This window comes from Oreochromis niloticus, linkage group LG20, assembly GCF_001858045.2.
Source record: "Oreochromis niloticus isolate F11D_XX linkage group LG20, O_niloticus_UMD_NMBU, whole genome shotgun sequence".
Classification (NCBI taxonomy): Eukaryota; Metazoa; Chordata; class Actinopteri; order Cichliformes; family Cichlidae; genus Oreochromis; species Oreochromis niloticus.
The window spans coordinates 20,846,860-20,867,854 of NC_031984.2; the positions used below are offsets into that span (position 1 = coordinate 20,846,860).

Below are 20,995 nucleotides of genomic sequence, written 5' to 3' on the forward strand. Positions count from 1 at the left end.
TACTAATCGTTTCTTTCTGGAATAAAAATGTTCGGCAAAAACAAATTAAGGTTTAGCAACGTAAACGAAGGCTTGTGCTCTACAGGAACATGGAGCAAAACTAAAAGAGGATGTCATGTTTTCCACTCTTGTCTGCTCTGAGAGCAGGGATAAGGTGATGGACAAGCTAATTGTTTGAGGGTAATGGATGCCAGACAGTAACAGGTGGATACAAAGAGGCAGTTAGTCATGGATGGCTTTGTTACTTCCAATGATAATTGCACTGACAATCGTCCAACTGTAGTCAGGTCAGCCCAAGGCTAATACCCAATAACACCGCATCTGTCATTTCCCCACGTTTCCCTGTCACAGAAGATTTTGTGTCCAGGAATGGGGAATTACATGTACACGAACGATGCCCTGCTGCTTGGATTCAGTCCTGAACTCTCATCTATATTCATTGAAATTTTGCTGTCCCCTGAAGGGAAGAGGACTTTTCTGAATTGCGATCAAGTTATTTAGCAGCACAAGCTTTTGCACTTTACAGATATGGAAATGAGATCCCTGAAAACATTGGGAACATGTCTTCCATCTAAAATGGTAAATGATGATAGCATTGCTTTATGTTCTAAAGGTGATGCCTACCTTATTAGAATTTGCACAGAGGGAACATATTAAGGGAAAATGTGCAGGGTTTTGGCTTAAAATAAGGATGACATGAATAATATTATTGCTGATTGCGCCTCTTATCTGGAATGAGTCAATAAGCCAATCAGAGTGCGTGGCTGCTTGAAAAGGTGCCGAATGATGATGATCGGTGTTAGCAAACTGGATAGACCTTTCTAGTGAGAAAGCATGAATGCTTTATTTAGAGAGTTTAGCATGTGCAAAATGCTACAGGCCCACAATAGTGATGGACTCATTCAGCCTAATGATATTGGTTTGAATGGTTAAATAAATTCTCATATGTAGTGTGTTTTGTAGCTTGTTGGTTCCTGGCCCGAGTCACTTGGACACCTTACATTCACTCTGTTGCTGCGACAGAGCTGCTAACTTGCTAATTGCCACACTCTCTCCTCTGCGTTGTCATGTACATATGAGGAAAGCTGGGTGCTGTGCTCAGTATCAATAAAGGCTGCTCACTGGTTTGTACATGGGTGCTAAAGAGAAGCTGTGATCATGATTATTTTGGTCAGAGCTGAGATCTGGATTATTTAACACGATTATCTATTAACTTTTAAAACGTCAGGCATTATTTGAACTTTGATCACAAGTTGTATCATGTTTTGTGTCAGCATCTACTTTTCAGATTACTTGGAGCCAAAATGTTTCCGAGCAGCTGTTTCAGCTTCTCCCATTGCTCAAAGACTGTCTTTTTGTCCTTCGGGTTTGAGCTGAGCTAAAAATGCCTGCTCTCTAGGGCCTTTTTTTTTTTTAGGAATAGGTGCAGACACAGTTGTGAAGGGGAAGATGCACAGGATTTCTAAAACAAGACAAAAAGAAGCAAATTATTGTGAAACTTGATTATCTTATTTTAATAGTCTTTGAAAGTCAAATCTGTGATTGAGTGTACAATTACATATATCACCCAGCCATAGATATGCCTAGTTTGAACTGTTTATGTTTTCATGCTACTTGTTTTTTTTTTGAGTGCTTCATTTTCAGATTTACATTTACTTACTAAACTTACACGAATAAAAGAAATCTTGACATTTAATGTATAGTATTCTTTTAGGTGTTTTTTAAAAATTGTTTTTGTTTAATACTCACATTTCTGTGTTTTTTATTTAAGGATTACACATTCTTAAAAGGATTTGCAGTTTCTGAGTGCACTATAGAGGCAGGCTGCTTTTATAGGTAGCGTCCATACTTTGAAAGGCACCTCTCTGCCTGTTACCTCTGTCTCTTTTCACTGCACTTTATTGTGCTCACTGTACTCCTCACATGGAAATGATATCCCGAGGGGCGGTGTGGTTTGTGTGAAGTTAAGTATGGCTGTTGAATTACCGTGCAATTATGTTGTAGCTCTTTGCATATGGTATTCTGTGATTTCACAGCATGAAAGAAGAAGCATTTGTGTATTGTGTACAACTGTTGCCCTGCAGTCTTAAACAGAAATTGCATATACACACACACATGCAGGACTCTGTTTTCACATTTTGATGTGCAACTTCTTTCTTCTCTTACAGGAATCTGTTGGACCGAGACACTTTCTCCAAATCTGACCCATGTAAGTTCTCAGCTTTTACGATGATAATTGCAGCTTAGATTTTCCTGCGGGAGATTTTGCTCGGAATATGGTTCGCTGACACCTCGTCTCCATTTACAAAGCTTCACTTTTTATTTTTGCTGAGCTTAACTTTGACTCAGTTTACTGTGCTGTTTCAAAGTGTTCCTTCAATAACTGCATATCATTTGCACAATAATGTGACAACCTTTCCTTGCTGAGAGCTAAAGTACCTTAATGCATGCAGGGTGTAAACGCCAGCCTTTGAATACAAATGGCTATCTTTTGGTGAGACACATGGGGAAACGCCATAAAGGCATTTTCTTTGATACTCCCTGCAGGATAGAGAATGGAGGGGGAGACATTTAACATAATAGGGAGGAGGTACAAGCCCTTTGTGTAAATAAGCTACTGGGAAAATAGCGCTGACACCCTGTTTTGTATTCGCCTGAAGCTGAACCTCGGTATATATGACAGGTCATGTGGTATTCACCCGCCTCAGCTTCATTTAAAGTCACCAGATCTAATGGGAATCAGGAGAATCCCACAATTAAGAAATTGTGTTTTGATTGCATGGGTGTCGCTGTTTTCAGGGGCTCTCAATCTTGATTTTCTTCTTTGATTGTGGACAGCATACCTAGAACCATCAAGCTTGGCAGTTCATTATGTTGTCAGGGCGTGGCAGGATAATTAATCATGAATGTCAGCAAAGAAGGAACAAAACAAACACAATCAGAAGAGGCAGGATTCTTGATTGAGATTGTTTGGTGACGTATTCTTCTGTTTTGCATTTTTCCTCTCTCTTTGCTGCTATCTCGTCCTTCTTCATCACTTCTCAGTGGTTGTGTTGTACACCCAGGGTGTGGAGTCCAAACAGTGGAGAGAGGTAAGCGATCACACCGTTTCTCTGTCAACACAACTCAATCAGTCCGTCCGTCTCTTTTCCATGACATCTCACTCTGTTTATCCCGCTTACCCCCTCCCCACTCTCCTCTGTCTCAAGGTAAATGCTGTGAGTGCCAATCACTTGAAATTGACTGACCTTGTAAATGCTGGTGCTCTGGTCAGCACTGTGTTAGCTGTGACTGATTAAGGTGGCAGCTACATGTATCATTAAAGATTTTCCTCTGCGTTGCCGTCCCCTCTGGCTTCCCCTCTGATCAAAGCAGACAGAGGTTGCAGTAAGACATTAGGCCCGTCTGGAATTGTTATGTGACACTGTAATCACAAATTAAAGGCATACACTGAAACTGCAACTTAAATTAAATCAATTCTTATTATTTTGGTCTAAGGCAGTCGAACTGGTCTCTTTGCTTACACATTCAAATCGATTGGGATTGAGCGGTGAGTGGTGTGACTTCAGATTTAAAATGGGAAAGATCTGATACCCCAATAAAAACAAAGTGTATAGTTTTGTTGGGTTTATGCTTCTAAAATGGCAAAAATGTGGCAGTTGTACTGCACAGATTGGTAACTTGGATTTCAGGATTCACTGGACAAATTAGTAGCTAAACAGTTAAGGTATCACCAAATTTTACTCTTTATTTCATAAAATATAACGGTATAAGCAGCAATCATCTCAGTTTGACTGTCAAACCTAAAGAATAATCTATACCTGTAGCCACTCTGCTTAGTTGCTGTGTGAACCTCAGTATAAAGAGCTTTAAACTCCACTATTTGTACCTTGCTATTTTTTAGCCCAGAGAAACTACAAAAAGGAGATGTGAAACGAGTTCAGAGAAAAGGTCAAAAATTGTTTATTTGAATCACAAATTACATCTTTTCACAAGTAGATTGGGAAAAGCTCCATCAGCTCTCCATAGTTTGATTATATTGTCTAAAAGTAAAAACAAAACAAAAACTGAACCGGTCACTGAGAACAGAGGTAACACAAGCAGACCCAGAAAGATTACCAGCAGATTGGATAATATGAGTAAAATATGAGTACCACAAAGAACAGGTGAGAAATAACATGAGAAACCACCTCAGGGATCAACAAGAATTACCAGAAACAGTGTGGCAAACAGGCCATTTGAAAAAGCACTGTGGGCAAGGAGACAGGGTGATAAACCACCAAAAGCTCTTCCAGTGCTCCAAAGCATACCATCTGCCTTTTTTTAATAATATTTTTCACTGTATGAATGGCCCGTCCAGGATCATAACCATAAAACACCCCCACAGGTGCCACAGACAAAATAAATTCAGCATTAGTAGGAATTAGCCATTTGCAGGGTGAAAGATGTAGGAAATTTTCACTACATTCGTAACAGAAAATTGTCGATTCTATGCCCAAGTAGTCCTGTTCATTCGTTTTTTTTACATTCAGGATATGAACTTAAAGAATTCTAAGAAACTACTGGTGGACTGCTAGAAAAATGGTGATGAGATGATGAGATGGTGCATTGCTCCAGACATTTCCTCCACAGAGACATTGATGTTGGTGTTTCATTTTGAAAAAGGGGAAGTCGATATACAAGGTTGTAAAAGAAGTACAAACCTGGGCTCTACGCAGTGGCCGATCACAGTTTGAAGTGGATGTGAATGTCAGATTGTTGATCGCCAAAAGTGACAGATAATGCGTGACACAGACACCCCTTATCTGACTTCAGAGAAGTGCTGGCTTAGGGGGCTTCTGGTGGTAGCAGACCATCTGACATGCAGTTTGGACAGATCATAAATCCTGCAGTGGCCCCCGTAGATGAAAGAAAATAAATCTTACCTTTGCATGACAACACACACACATTTGGTTTATATGTCTGAATACCAGACCTACCATGTTTTAAAGAAACACATTGACATTTCAGCTTTCTTAAAGAAGAGCATTAGAAGGTCAATACTGCTCTTAATTGCCCGTCATCTTCAGCTCTCTCCCTTCTCCCTTCCTTTTTTTGGTACTTCTATGCCGGAGTCTTAATGTTTCTTAGGGTTGTGATCGATTGCCGGCCAACCTTTTGACTCTGGAAAAAAGGTTGACTTTCATTCAAAGCCAGCAATGTTGGAAGAATCAGGTCAGGACACAGTCCAAAGTTGCCTTTATAACACCTAAGCGATTTCTCGCTACTTGAAATACTCTTGATTTAGGCGATGGTGCTGCCTGCACCGTGCATACACTTGTTTGCTGTGAATTCACTGCACAGCTACCTGCTCACTTTGATGAATGAATACAGTTGAATTGAGTCTCTTATTGTAAAAAAAACTTAAAGGTAGCCCTCATTGGCATGGACTGACTCAGACTGAATGCAATGTGTTGGCAGTGTGTTTCCTAATGGCAAGAAGATCGACTTCCTGTTTTTACTCTACTGAGACTGAGCAGTTTGGGAGGAGAAGCAGACTGGAGACTATTTACTGTCAACAGACATGCATTGCAGATTTGCGTTGCCAAGTGCATTTCAAACAGAAGACGAAGAAGTCTAAGAAATTTTTCTGGAGCCTTAACAACACTTGAGGTTGATGCTTGACAGTTTTTCCTCTTATGTCTCTGAACGAATGTCTGCCGACCTTGACTCACAGAAAAGCAAGTCTTGGTACTGGTAGCAACGCAGTAATATTCTGTTCCTGAGCCAGAAAGTACTTTTAACATTTTATCATGCAAATATGGACGAGCATCAAGTGCGGAGCTCATTTGTGACAAGTCTCCTACAGTTGTCACCTCGGGTTACAGTGCCCCACCTCGAGCGTACAAACTGCGGGTGCAGGCTGAATGCCTCTCCCTGAAGGAGACACGGCCTGTGTTTTCAGCTGCAGATGACAGCTGGCTTTGCGAGCAGCCGAGTCAAGCTGTGCAGAATTGATAAAGCGGAGTGCCTCTTTTGCCCCTCTGTCAGGTAATGTGTTTTTGTTCTCCTGGGAGTAAGTGTGGTTGGTAGCCAGTGTGCCACCAGCCATCTGTAATCCAATTTTCCTTCTACGGGACAAGCTTCCCCATCAGCTGCTGGTCATTCACACACCTCATCAACAGAAGAACATGAAAGCAGATTTTACGCAAGCATTGTGTTTTGTTTCTAAGAAACAAGTGAGCTTTTAACTCACTTTTGGTCACAACATGAATCTGACAATCCATCATTTTCCTGCAGCATGACTTAAAGTCTTAATATCCAACTCCCTCATCAGTTATTACTCCAGGTGCATGACAGATTTTCCCCTGCCTCGCACTTTCACTTACCTGAGCAGCTGACATAGTACAACCTGCATAAATTCCTTTCAAACTCCTTGACGTTAATCTTTTTACCAAGATAAATCTTCTAACGTTAGGGCTCACAATTTATTTCAGTAAAGGGTTATTTAAGGGAAAGAAGTCACACTGCCAGCGCCCGGATATCCCTGCAGGAAGGGTCTTTTTTTTTTCTCTTGACAGTTAATTGTAGAGCTTTGCAACGTTGGCTTTACATGTTGGCCGTGTACTTGCCAAGGTGGAGATAATGTGTGGAGTGGGAGATCTGTTATTTCCACGGGTGGCTTTTTTAGCTGCTCTGGTGCTGATTCTTCTTCCTTTGTTATGTTTGGCGTGGCACCAAAGTGAATATGCTATAGCCCTCCCGCTGCCACATACACCTCCTGTCATTAAAAATAGGCTGCTGTTCGCTCGGGACAGGTTTCACCTTCTTTGCGTTTGCTGGAGCAGAGCTCTCACATTTTTTGACAGGAAAAGCAGGAGAGGAGGTAGTGACACACGCACATGCACACACACACACACACACACACACACACACACACACACACACACACAAAGTAGTTAAACTTTTATAGACCTAGACACACTTTTATACCTGATGGCAGGCTACACTTGAACAAACCCACACTCTTAGGCTGTCATAACTTGCACACAATCCACCCTGACTGTCTTTGCATTAGCATCGGCGTCCATCCGTTCATGTATTCTGCTCCCGTAGCGTGGCTTGTCTGCTTTCATGTTAGGACTCACTTTGAGTCTTACCCCCATTGGATGTAATCACAAAAGTGTGAGTCTGTAATCCCGCTGTTTCATCTCCTTATTAAGCCCTAACACTGCTATTATTAATTCACCGTGTCAGTTTATGGTTACTCTTTTTTACCGGCGATGTTTTATTTATGCAGCTCGACATCACTTCTCTGACTTTGAATTATTCATGTCGGATAACAATTAATGCATGTGTGCTCATGAGGAAGAGGGTGCAAGTCTTTCCATTTTTGCTGATTTGTTTGTCAGCACATCACCTCATCACAAAGTCTTGCTGTGTAACACTGATGTAATGGTTTTTGGTGTCTGCGCCAGCGGCTTTACTTTCTCTTCCTTTTGCAGGAGTGTTGTTAATTCCCCTTTATAAAAGCAAATGTAAAAACGCCACTTGCCCTAGAAGTGGCTAAGAGAATGGTGGAGGCGTGAATGTGGTATTAAAGAAAATTAGTGTAATTAAAATGCCTTCTGCAAGCTCATGCATGCCCAGCAAAGTGTGAAAAGGTACAGAAGAAGAAGAAGAAGAAGAAGATAGAACCTTCTGATTTTTGATTCCTGTTCTGATCTCAATGAAAGCTACTAATTCAGATGGCTGTTTGGTAGCATGATAGATGGGATAGTGTGAGGTAATAGAACAGTAAATGCAGATTCTCAAAGCTTCTTGTTCACATCTAACTTGTCTTGTCTCTAGTTTGGGAGAACAGAGGTGATAGACAACACGCTAAACCCAGACTTTGTCAGGAAGTACATCCTGGACTACTTCTTCGAGGAGAAGCAGAATCTGCGCTTTGACGTGTGAGTTATTCTATTTGATCCATTTCTCTGAGGACACACACTGAGGTTTTTTTTTTTAGTTATGCCGCCCTCTTCTCCAGTTCTTCACTTATTTCCAACACAACAGCTTCTTAACATCCTCTCCCTTATCATGCTTCCTTGTCCCCCATCTATCTCATCACCCCCTCTCCCCTTTTTCCTGCCTGTCATTTTCTCTCAAAGTCACTCTTTTTCTCTCTTCTCTTGCTCGTCATCAGCTTGAGTCTCTCCCAAGGAATTATTCATTGGTGCAGTGTCTCAGTAGTCATTCGTTGAGTGGAGATTGGTATAAGGTGATAAATATTTCATATAAAGTTTTATCCTTAATCTCCCTGCTGCTAAGCAAAGCAAATGTCTGAAAGCAAGTCCCATAAAACTCACAAAGACCGCTGTCCTGGCGTTACTCTGTTGAAAAGGCCTGACTAGTGAAAGGATCAGGAAGGTGCAGCTTCATTTTGAGGTCTCCCAGAACAGAGTCAGGATCATTTCTCCACCCCCCCTTCTTCCTGCAGGACTGGAGATGTGCTTACAAAAATCCATATCCGGCAAAGCATGAATTCCCTGGTGGACTTCTAGGATGTTTCCAGGACTGCGCCGAAGGTCTCTGAGGAGTTTTAGACACTTAATGAATTCATTTGGTGCAAAACTGGGACAGGAAAGGAGGGAGTGCACTCCCTCACAATTTGCGTTACTCATTTACATCTCTCTTTTATCACAGAGGTGGGAGTCAGGGCGTGCTCAGATTTAATTACTTTTACATTAAGTTTGACTGGCAGATGCTCCAAACCTACTCTCCTTTGGTGGATTGTTTCAGTATGTTCCCCCTGGCAGAGAGTGGAAATTACATTCATAAACTATAGAATGACTTCCTTAATTAACTGTCACATTACTGCTTACGTGTTTCTTCCCCCCTCCCCATTTTTTCTTTTTTTTTGGGCTAGGCGTCTCTCCCCCGGTGTGTGATTGACAGACAAAAAGTGTCCACACCGTAGTCAGTTTCCTTTAATTAGCACCAGCACAAGAAACTCTTCTGTTGTCGTGCCCACGCGCTAACCTCTGCCATTTGTGGTCTCTTTGTGATTTCAGGTATGATATTGATTCTAAAAGTCCAGATCTGGCAAAGCATGTAAGTGAAAAACATTTTTATTTCTGAGAGTCGGGAGCTCAGCTTTACTTCATATACTACCCTTCAGTCGTCAGTGCATGTGATATTTAGGTTCTATGCAAACCAAAGTTAGTAGCATCTAAATGCTCAAATATATTCAGAAATAATGAGTGAATTATGCTTCATCTGCCAAAATGTTGTTTGTTATTATTATGACTTTTTTTTAGTCTTCATCAGCTAAAATGAGCTATATTATTCCTCTGGAGCGATAATAATCAAACTTTCATTTGCATCTGGCATAGACTCATTACTTTTTTTTTCTTTTAAATGAGAAATGAAGCATTGCACATCATTATCAAAGCTATTCAACACATTTCCCCGTGTGCGCCGTGGTGCTCTTTGCAGCTGCGAATTTTGATTTCCAAGACAGCCGACAATTTTTCTAAACAGTATCTATTTATTTTAAAATGGCAGGACTGTCTGAAAGGCGAGGTCCTTTGTTGTGCGGCATACATTCAAGAGAACAGCTCATTAAGGTGAATGTATGTTAGTGTCATCTTTTATGCTGAAAGCTTTGATAGATAAACTCATACAATGCAGACACAAAACAATATATTTGCAGCACTTGGTTTGCATACTGCCAAAATGCTCATCATCAAATATGTCACGTGACGCTTTGTTGTTGCGCTTTTGCATTGTGCTCCATACTCTGGAAACAACCTGTATGATGTGTGTCTCCGTCGCCTTCCTTCTTTTGCGCTCTTTCGCTCCCCTGTTCGCTTCCTCTGAGGCTCTGTGACTCTTTACCCTCTGCTGTTCTCATTCTGCCTCTCTGCTCTCTCACATGTTCACTTTTGCTCTTCTTTCTCGCACTTGGTTGATGACAGTCTGGTATTTGAGTCGTGTGTCTTCTGTTCCATGATATGCTCTGTTGTGTCACTGCTGCTGCCTGGTCTCTCTCTCTTCTTCCTCCTCCTCCTTCTTCACCCCGGAAGCCAACCGAATTTAACGTACGTGTCTGCCTCAGACGTCCTAATTAATAACTGTACAATGCTTACAATTATGCTTAACTCCTCACGGCCTCTCCTTGTTACCCCCCGTGATCCATTTGAATGTTCCCATCCTACCTCTCTCTCTCGATCCCACTTTATGCCCTCCTCCCCATGGCAGGACTTCCTGGGACAGGTCTTCTGTACGCTGGGAGAGATCGTGGGCTCACCTGCCAGTCGCTTGGAGAAACCGCTCGGGTGAGTGGAGATTTCACAGTGTTCAATTTGCAGAGTTGTGTGACAAGAATGGGAGGCTCTCAGTGGAAGTAGACAAAGAGCAGTTTTAATTTGGAAGCACAAGTTTTCAGATATGAGATAATGAAAACTCAGTGCCACCTCTCAGCCTATTCAATCACAGCATGGCTCTTCTGCTGGATTTCATCCATACCAGCGAAGCTGACATCTCCCTTCTAGAGCCATCTTTATTGTACATTACAGTGCGAGATTAGACCAATGTGCTTGGATGGGAATGGGTAATTGAACATGACCAGGGGCTTCCACAATACAATTACTGTCATTAGGGAGGTGATCTAGCTCCAAGAGTGGATTGAAGTCAGCAGGAGACACATGACACTATCAGCTCCTTAGTGTAAATTGGGAAATAAGAAAGCCTGAAGCACTTGGCACCCACAGACCTGTGTGCGGCTCTTTGAGTTATGTGTCTTTTTGAGAGTGCGAAGGAGGGTTTGACACACTGTGAAGCCTGTGTTGGTGTGTGAGACCATGAGTGCAAAATATATGCCTCTATGTGAAGTATGAGGCGGTGCTGGCCCCGGCAGCGGGGGGGTTGTGAGAACAGCAGGGCTTTGGTGTCGACCATGAACTCAGCCAGGGACCGGGGGTTGTGGATTACAGAGCTCGGTGCCCTTCAGTGTTGAATAAGAGGATGAGCAGGATCAAGAGACAGTGTTACAGTGTTCACCAGTGTGCTGTAAACTAGGCTTCACATAAACTAGGCTTCACACCTCACATCAGAGACAGGGAGGAGGATCAGGAGCTCCAGGCACACATGATGGAGAAAAGTATTGATTCCACGACCTCAGCAGGGTACCTTGATCATCGCTGAGAGGGTGATGATGATCATAAGTTTGATGTTACAGTCCACAATTTATAAAGTCAAGAAATGAGCCCCTGTGAAAACTTTCACTTGGGTTGCTATTAGCTGTTCCTTTCAAGTTTGGAAGTAGCAATTCAGGAAGCGCAAGAAAACTGAAGGTTTCTTTTGATTCTTTTCAACTCCATGACACTCAGTTAAGGGTGCGGTTTTCATCTGCCCTCTTTTTATTTGAATAGTTAAATAACGTGCATGAGAAACGTAGTTTTTCTCTCCTCCTGTGATAGACGACATCCCAGAAGTTGTTTAATGGCTTTGTGCTCCATTTCCTTGTCATGCATCCTAAAGTGACACTGTCTCTCTGCGCCGTAGCTTTGAGGAACGGCTCCTGCAGGGACTGAGGAAATCTGTTAGTCATGCTTAAACGAGCCCTCCCAAGGCACGCTGCATCCAATGACCTGCTTAAGAAGCACATCAGCACCCCTTTCCCTATTTTCCAGACTTCGTCTTTCATTTATTCGTCTTCCTTCCATCTACCAGATTCTTTTCTTCTGGCTTGACCCCTTTTTTCTTCATCGTGTTCCTTTTGTTCTTCCAGACCTCTCCCTCTTTTTCTTTCTGCTCCAACCAGCACGCAAGCACATATCAAAGCCTAAAACTTACCCAAAGCTTAATCCAGTCATAATTTTGATTTTAAATCTAAAGCCAATTCTAACTCCTCCACCTCCCTTTTTTTAAACTTTTTTAGGACCTAACTGCTTGTTTACAGATTCATATGCAATCAGCTTGGAAGATATGTGGCTTCAACTCTTTCCTCTACAGCTATACAATATACCAGTAGTATTTTACTGGCTGGCACGAGGATAGAGGCAAGCTATTTTGGCATTTTCACCCATACTGACAGATAGTAGAGACAGATGGAAAATATGGAGATAGAGAGAGAACATTGACACTGGAGATGAGGAGCAAAGCTGGTTTGCCAGCCGTTGACATTTAGCCTCGCTTTCCCAGTGTTTACATAGCTGAAAAACTATAGTCAGTCAGTTAGTATTCTGACAAAGATAGCAGGCTAATATACAGAGTGACCTCCTTAAAATGAGAAATAAAGACAATGAGGTTTTATCTATAACTGGAAAAAAAAAAAAACTGCATATAGGTGCTTCACATTTAAGTTAAATAAAATATAACATCCCATCACATCCTTCACTCCACTTGCCGAGGGTGCAAAACTCCCGTGAACACTTAAACATTTGGTTCCTTTCTCAGGGAGCGCTGCTAGCTTGAGTGACACACGTGTCTGAGCTAAGATTAGCACATGGATGCATGCTGCTTAAGTATAGAAAGAGAGTTTACAGACATCTCAAAATGCAAGCACAGTATTATACCTTATGTGTCGTGTCCGTCATTCATGCTACTGCGCATAGAGCTCCAACTACTCCTGTAACAGCAATTTTATGGAACAGACCAGTGGTTCATTACAGACACAGTGGTACAAATACTTCCGTTTATAATCTGTTTTTAATGAGAGGCATGCATCAAAATTATTGGTGCAGGAAGAAATGTCAAGCTGAGTGACTGATGGGGTGAATGGCTTCTTTGAAAAAACCCCCACATGGGTGCTGTGATACAGCTTTCTTAGCTTTGATTGTTTGTGTGTTGTTGTTGTTGTTTTTTTTGCCTGCAGGAACAAATCACAATATAGTTGTATAGGTAACATAATAATAGTGTTCATTTAAAAAAATAGCTGTAACCTTTCCTGTCAGTATGGTGAAATATACCACACACAATATGTTTGTACAGCATATAAATGCAGCACAAGATTAGCATGCTAAACTCATTAGCCTACCCTTACTGTGCCCTTCTGCTGCATGCTTAAAGCTGGAAATGAACCATAAGGAAGACTACGACTGCCGCGGGTGTGCCGGATCAACCCACACAGGGAGGGAGGAAAGCTGGAAATATACAAAAATAACATATCAAAGGCATGCATGTGGAACTGAGTAAATTGAGAGCTCACATAAAAGCTCACCTGACCTGTTTTCCTGTGGGAAAACTAACGCCTTCAAAGGAATAATGATGTTTTTCCAGCACTGAATACAGAAGGATAACTGACAAAGAAAAAAAATCTTTACACCTTCTGATAGGTACAGTATGTTGCACTTCTCATGCATTTCACACATGAATCTGTTCTGTGTTAGCTCCTCTTTCTAGCTGCAGTTATAAGGAAATGAATAAGCTCTCTACTCATGATAACTATTTCAGTAAAGACAGAGGCACTAAGTTCATCAATTCAATACTGTAACTCACTGTTTACATGTACTTACAATTAAAAGTTTAGCTTGAACTTGGCTCAATTATGACTGTCGAACTCTGACGATGTTCTTGATTTACCATAAATATATTTATAGCCATGCTGTATACCTTTTAATGCCTTTTTTTTGGCTAAACAGAGTGTGTATAAAAACATCAAAGTCAAACGACAGGCAGAAATTGCATTAAGTAATCCCATGAGAAGGGCTAAAAATATATAATTAAAAGAGAAAAGATGAAAGTGTAGTTAAACTGATAAATGTTCTCTTGAATTTTTACTTGTTTTGATGAAGATATAATTTGTTTTGAGCATCTTAATGCTTTAATGATAAAAAAGCATAATACTTGATCAAAATCTCAAGAAGTTTGATCTCAGAATTACTGATAATTAATTTGTTTTCTCTGGTGTGAGAATATGTGGCTTAATTAGTGCGGTGGCTAATGTGCAACACAACACATTAATGTCTAACCTGATTTGTGATGATAATAATTACAATTATTTTAAATAATCACCAATCATTCTCTTATGGGAGGTGCAATGTCAAAGCTGTTATTGTTTTCCCCTCGTGAGTCAGAGTGTGTGCGTCATTGTGACGGTGTGGTGACTGGAGATACCTAGTTTGTTAGAAAACACCACAATGACAGTTTTACATACTTTGGCAGGAGTTTATGTGTCTGTTTGATTTTGGGAACAGGAAAGCATCTCAACCAGGACAGCTCAGTGTTTCTGCCCCCAGAGTTTTAATAAATTATGTTAAAGCAAATGCAAATGCATCTCCTGTTCAGCAGCCTTGAGGACAAGTTCAGGGTTGGTTGTATTTGAGAGGCTCTGTTATATCTGGACTCCAAAGATTCCTGTGTGGTATCAGCAGGCATCGTGGTACAGACAGGCAGGAAATGGAGAGCCCAGGAATGCCTGGAGGCATGGGAGTCCCAGCTGAAACATAAGCTTTTTGTGTTCATGGTAACATCTGGTCAGGCAAAGGACAAGTGCCATCAAAGAAGAGAGGAACAGCGTGATGGTGGACATGCAGCACCAGGTTACATGGATATGGTGGGAGCATGCAGTGCAGAAGAAGAGCTTGTTGACCGACAAAACCCCAAAAAGATCGACTCACCTGCATATCCTCTTTGCTATGAAAGCAGGACCACATGCTAAAGACCATCACTGTTACAATCTCCAAAACCAAGACCAAGAGCAAACATGTCTGCCAGCAGAGACTGGGGAACTGCTACAATCTCAGCCCAAACCTGCAATGTGGCTGCTCACCTCAGCGTCAGACTTGGAACTGGATCTGGAGAGATATAGAAACTTCAAAGAGGCCAGACACGGCACCTCTATCAGTCTCCTCCATGCAGGTGCTCCTATTAGAGCTCACAGTTCCCTGGGAGGAGCACATGGACGAGGCAAATGAAAAAAGCAATCCACATATCAGGAGCTGGTGGGGCTCTGCAGGAGGGGAGACTGGAAGGCATGCCGCAAGCTTATTGAAGTGGGGGGCAGAGGATTCACAGGTTGGTCACTGTGCAAGATCTACATGCTACTCAACATCACAGGGGCTGAGAAAAAGTGAAAGAAAGAGCCTCCTGTTGGCTTTGGATTAGGAGGAATGTTCCATGCAGTAGTGCTACTGGGACACAAGCCAGGGCCTCATCAACCCAGACTGGTTTGAGTGTATATGATGTTGAATCACATCACCCAGATATTCTAGGTCATGTTATTGCAAATGCAAAAAAACTTCACCACAAATGTTAATCTGTTAATCAGTACCGACTTATCAAATTGCGTTTGTCACATGTTAAGTGATATCTGATCACAACAGTGCAATGCAGATGTTGAAAGATAAGCAGTGAACGGCGAATATGTTTTTTTTTTTTAATAAAGCTTAGTTCTGCTTTCATCAAATCAGCAATCCTTTAATTTACCAAGTTATCTCTCTGTCAAAACAAGTCAAAATTCAACATATCAAAAAACATGGTGTCAGTTCTCTAATTGAGTTTAGGACTGAACAGATATTCAATACAGCAACAGCAATACACTGATGCAATCTAGCACAACAGCAATAGGATAAAAATCTCTGAAACTTCAAACTTTTCATATCTGTTGACATCCGGTTTATGTTGTCTCATCTAATATTTTTTGTTTATTTTCAAAAGGCTAATTTTCATCCGTAATCTCTGGTCAGATCTTAAAAACCAAGGTTTTTATTAGACTTACATTCGATCCTTAAGGTCACAGGGCATCAGTGCACGTTAGGGTGAAAAAACACTGCACAGTGTTAAACTGTAACTGCAGTCCAACTAATTTCAGTGCACTAAAAATCTCATCTTTGAGCAGAACTGTGTCATCTTGAAGTTTGAGGAAGTTGTACCTGATTATTATTTCACTGAAACAAATATGTTTGTAAGCAGTAGTTGCCGAGCCCCTTCTCTTAAATGCTTTGCAGTCTTATATGCACACAGGCTGTTTGCAATTATAAAAAAGGCAGATCGAGTGTTGAAATTGATAGTGATTTACTAAACAATGGGTCCTTGATTCACACAGGGATAGCCTCAAGCTGCATTACTCTCTCTGTGGGCTGCTCTCGTCAGCAGCAATGCTGAAAAGAGGACCAAACACTGAGGCAGACAACGTGAAAAATAAGACTGATAAAAGAACATACAATAAAATAAAATAACAAAAATAACCAGAGATATACAAACTCTAAAAATATCTAAAAACTGGTATCTAAAACAGTAAGTATTGGGCTCACCTCTTAATCTTTGAATTCACATGTTTTCTGTCCCATTGCCCAAGGACTATAAAATCACTGCCCATTCAGTCTTCCTTTATAAACATTTATAAAGTGGAAGCGTTGGAACCTGCCATGAAGTGTCAGACCACGTCAAGTTACGGAGAGGATCTGTAACTTAACTCTGCTAAGTCAATAATTGCCAGATTCCAAATCTCCTCTCACATTAACATCAGCGCAATGACTGTGTGCCGGGAGCTTCATAGTACAGGTTTATGGCGTTATTTTACGCCATAAGTATCAGGTGACTTTCATGGGAGAACTTGAAATGGCTCCAACCCTGCAATAGCCAGCAGATATGTCTGTGAACCTCTGCTTGGCTCATCTGGTTTAGTGCACATGATTGTCTCTTTGTTGGAGGAGCCAATAAATAGCTTCCTATTCAGGTTGTCTCTGCATTCTAATGTCATTATGACAATACGATCTCTGCTCGAGGGATGGATTGGGTGACGGGTCAGTTAGAGCCACAGATGAAATGGTTTCTAAGAGGGATCTTTTTACATAAGCTAATTATGAAATGCAGCATTATATTGTATTCAAAGTTAACAGTTGAAATGTATACTAAAAGATCAAATGCGTAATGTCATGCCCGCAATATTATTTCAAACTGCTGTGTAAACTCGCAGAGTGCTATAACTTACCATAAATTTACTCAGGGAACACTGAAGCAAAGGGCATCGCTTGTCTCATCTTGACTTCAGAGACTCACAATTCTTTCAAAGTTGTTGGTTAATGTAGATGGCTGACGGCGGCGCTTCCTCTGAGATGAAATAAAACCACAGATTTAAATAACGAGTGGGAGCGAGAGAAGTTTATTTGTTAGTGAAACTGAAAATCCCTAATCCAATTATTCCTGATACTGTAGATGGGTACATGCAACCAGGTACAGTGTTTCTTTAACTTTTAGCCCCCCGTGTTTGTCTGTTTTACTTAATTGGGAGGTGAACTGTTCTAGACGGCTTATACTAATCAGCATTCTCTGCCTCGGGGCATCACACACAATTAGACCATTCTGCTGCCTTGCTAAATGCCAATTTGGGCTCTAAGGCTGAGCACTAACAAGAGTCCCTCTCTAATAATGTGTATTCCTGCTTAGATGTATAAAAACCCCAACTGTGCTGAGTGTACAAGAACCCTTTTTGTCCGATGAAACAGGGATTTATTAGGTACCATTTTTGCTTCCATAAGAAGCAAAAAGCTTCCCCTCTCTGCAGCGCAGCTCTCACAACAAACTGTTTGTTTGCCTTGCCTTCCCACTCATTCAGATAAATTGTCAGCTACATTGCTCTGTTTATGACTCTTCAAGGACTTTGGAAAATTTCTGCTTTGTGCCTCCGATGAAAGGAAACGGTTCATTTATATATATACTGTGCTTGTTATAAGTATTGTCTCTTAAAGCTCTGCAGATAATAAGGCAATAGATTTTTGTCTTAACGCTACTAATAGAGGCCTCAAGTGCAAGAGCAGGCAAGGGCAGTGGAGGTTTTTACTCTTCCGATAAGCTTAGCTGATTTCTTTTGCAGTCAGAGCAGACAGTGTTAATTTCTGTTATGACCACAAGCTGTGTCTGCTGCAAAGGTGAGAGAGCAAACCGAAAGGCACTCTGTGTTGCTGATCTATCTATTCAGAGGCTGAAAACAATCTGTCGGTGCGCAGATTGCAATCAGAGGAGGTCAGGGCAACCCACTGCAACATCATATGAATTTCATTACATGTGCCCAGCGCTAGGTGAGGGGGCGAAAGGTGGCTCAACAGTAACACTGCAGGGAAAACAGAGGGCAGAATGAGCTGTGAGTTGATATTACCTACAGTCATGGTAAATAGAAAATACACCCGTAATGGTATGGTTTTAGGTATTGTGGGATAATAAGGGTAATTTACATATTTATTGTATCATTATTTATGTAACAAAACTAAGTCAGAAGCAGGTGCTGCTTGTTTAATTGAATAATTTGATGGTCTGAAGCATTCAGGTGTGTGTTAACATGATTCCAACAGGAAAATACATCAGTAAAGATCTTAAAGAAGTAATTGTTGCAGCCCACCAGCCTTGGAATGTTTATAAGGCCATTTACAAAGAGATAAAGATCACAAGTGGAAACATTCAAGTCAATTATTAGTCCTTCCATGAGTGGACATCCCAGCAAATTTACCTCATGCAGTGCTCAGAGAAATTGCATCGAATTCAGTGGCTACATCAGGCCCTACAGGCCTCAGTTAGCATGTTCTCTAATTGAGTTTAAGTATAAGTTAATGACTTTACAATTAGAAAAAGACAGAACAAGTCTGGTTTGGGAGGGTTGCAGGAGAAAACCTCTTCTCTATAAAAAGAACATGGCAGCAGAGCTTAGGTTTGCAAAATATCATCTGAACAAACCACAAGGCTTCTGGTACGAAGTCCTTTAGACAGATGAGAATGAAGTGGAGATGTCTGGCCACAATACACGGTGACATGTATGGAGAAAACCAAACACAGCATTAACACCTCATACCGACTGTAAGCGTGTTGGTGGAGTGGTGATGATTTGAGCTTGTTTACCAAAGTATTCTACAGTCAGATGAGAGGCAGTCTGACAGCTGGAGCTTGCTATAAATTGGGTCATACAACATGGCAATGATCCCTAACATAGCAGCAAATCTATAACAGAAAAGGCGAAAAAGAAAAGAATCAAGGTGGTGCAATGATCCACGCAAAGTCCAGACCGTAACCTGACCTCAACCTGTGGCAGGACCTTAAGAGAGCTGTGCACACTCTAATGCCCACACAGTGGGCCAGAACTTTTGCACACCAATGTGAAAGACTGATAAAGTCATACATAAAGTGATTACTTCAAGTTACTTAAAATTATCCCTGAAAAAATGATTCAATACACTATTTAACCACGAGGTTTGCTTAGTTTTTTATTTGCGGCGTCTGCATCTTGGCTTAATTTTTGTTAAAAAATAAATGACATGGTGGAAACTGTCGTGTTTTGTTGTTCATCTGAAGTTGCATTTATCAAATTTTCAGACCTGGTTAGGATCAAATAAATTTTCATTATATCCTGATATGTAAAACCTTAGAACTGACAGAGGGTGTACTTTCTTTTTTTTCTGCCATGACAGTAGTTTAAAAGTACAATAAAATGCATTCCAAGTATAAAAGCAATGGAAATTGGGCATCTTTCTTAGCGTTTCATATAGAGATGTTCTTTGCTTGCTAGGGGGAAATTGAAACTGACTCGTTATGCTCTCTTGAAGAGTTTCTGTTACTGGCAGAACACGGGGATTAGAGTGAGCTCGCTGTCATGAACAGGTTTTGCCTTTGGACTGAGAGAGAAAGTTTCCTTCTGACTGACAGCTTCTTCTTCTCTTTTGCTGTCAAAACAAGCGATTTTTAGCTTGCAGGTGGTTGATGACAGCCTCATTTATTCAGAATCTCAATAAAGCAAAGATTGTTATAGTAATTAAAGCCTGAGCTGTTATTTATGCAATCAAAACGTCAACACCAATCTCATTACATCACTACACTCATAAAATAGAATACAGTCTTAATTTAATCAAATTTCTTGTTTAATTAGTCACTATATAAATAACACGATTAGCTCCATTGAGGGAGATTGTGGTGATGGTCTTTACCCGTCAGTGGTACCTGGTGAATAACACGTGCCTGCAGTAGTAATGGAACGAAGGATGGCAGGTTCGTGATAATGTTGTCTCGCACCATGCGCCTCGTTTCCATTGGTAAAAATGTAAGCACATTCTTTCCTTGTGATGGTTTAATATCTATTAGACATTTTTCTGTGCCACAGTTTTTGCCCTGTTTACCGGCTTTGTGCTCATTCTGACAGAGCCTCAAAGAGCTTAGCACAGGTAGCCTGTGGCTACCTGCCTTGAACACAAACAGCATCTCCTCCTGCAATACCTGTAGGAAGGAGCTCCTGTCTGAGAAATACAGCGGGTGTTCTGGTGCCCTTTTGAATAAGTCGTTGCACTTTTCATCCTCTTAAAAAATCTTGGGAAGGTGAAGGATTATGGATTCTTATCGGTATATGAAGATCAGAGGGATTAGTGGTATAATCCCATTTAAACCCACAAAGAGTTTTGGCAACCTTGGCTAATTCTGTTCAGCTATGATATGCCCACTGCCCCATATGGTTACAGTGGCACAGAGCCCGATTATCTGCCTTCCACCCATCCCTGCTAGCCTTTGACTCGACTGGAAGTCGTTAGATTTGTTCATTTATATCAATCCCCTTGTCATCCAGGCAGATTTACTAAATTCACTGACCTGGACAGTCGCAGTGAAATGCAGTTAAACCGATCCTTTTTTTCTTGCTGTGCTCGCACCTAACCTTACTGAATAATTTTTTTAAGTGATTAATTGGCGTTAAGGTGTGAAATTGCAAAATAACACTTCTTTGCACGATAGCGGTGCAGCCATTATGCGTCATAGGGAAAAAAAAAAAATGCAGACCCACCCTGCAGAAACTGCAGTGTGAAAACAAATCGCTTTCTTCTTCTAGGACTCTCACTCATGTTGTTGAGCAGATAACCCTCTCTCACTCTCTTATGCGTGACACGTTGCACAGTCGTTAAATATCAAGACCATCCCTCATCCTAATGACCTAATGTGAACGGCATCAACAATTGCTTCCTTCTCTCTCTTCGGACTTTAATCTCACCATCCTCCATCCACCCGACCTCCGCACAGATAGGTAATGGAGAATACAGGGATTGTGAATCACTATTTC

General features: G+C 41.2%; 1 protein-coding gene across 2 annotated transcripts in view; it reads left to right on the forward strand.

The window, feature by feature from the left end:
- cpne5a (copine Va) overlaps positions 1 to 20,995 on the forward strand; it is a 73,816-nt gene that overhangs the window by 9,711 nt on the left and 43,110 nt on the right. Inside the window, exons 2-7 of one of the 2 annotated variants that reach the window (XM_005478136.4) lie at positions 2,169 to 2,209; positions 3,046 to 3,092; positions 7,831 to 7,934; positions 9,039 to 9,078; positions 10,053 to 10,067; positions 10,228 to 10,304. In XM_005478136.4, coding sequence (XP_005478193.1) covers positions 2,169 to 2,209; positions 3,046 to 3,092; positions 7,831 to 7,934; positions 9,039 to 9,078; positions 10,053 to 10,067; positions 10,228 to 10,304 — 324 coding nt within the window. The remainder of the gene's footprint in view (positions 1 to 2,168; positions 2,210 to 3,045; positions 3,093 to 7,830; positions 7,935 to 9,038; positions 9,079 to 10,052; positions 10,068 to 10,227; positions 10,305 to 20,995) is intronic. The other variant, XM_003448216.5, reaches the window with a different exon arrangement.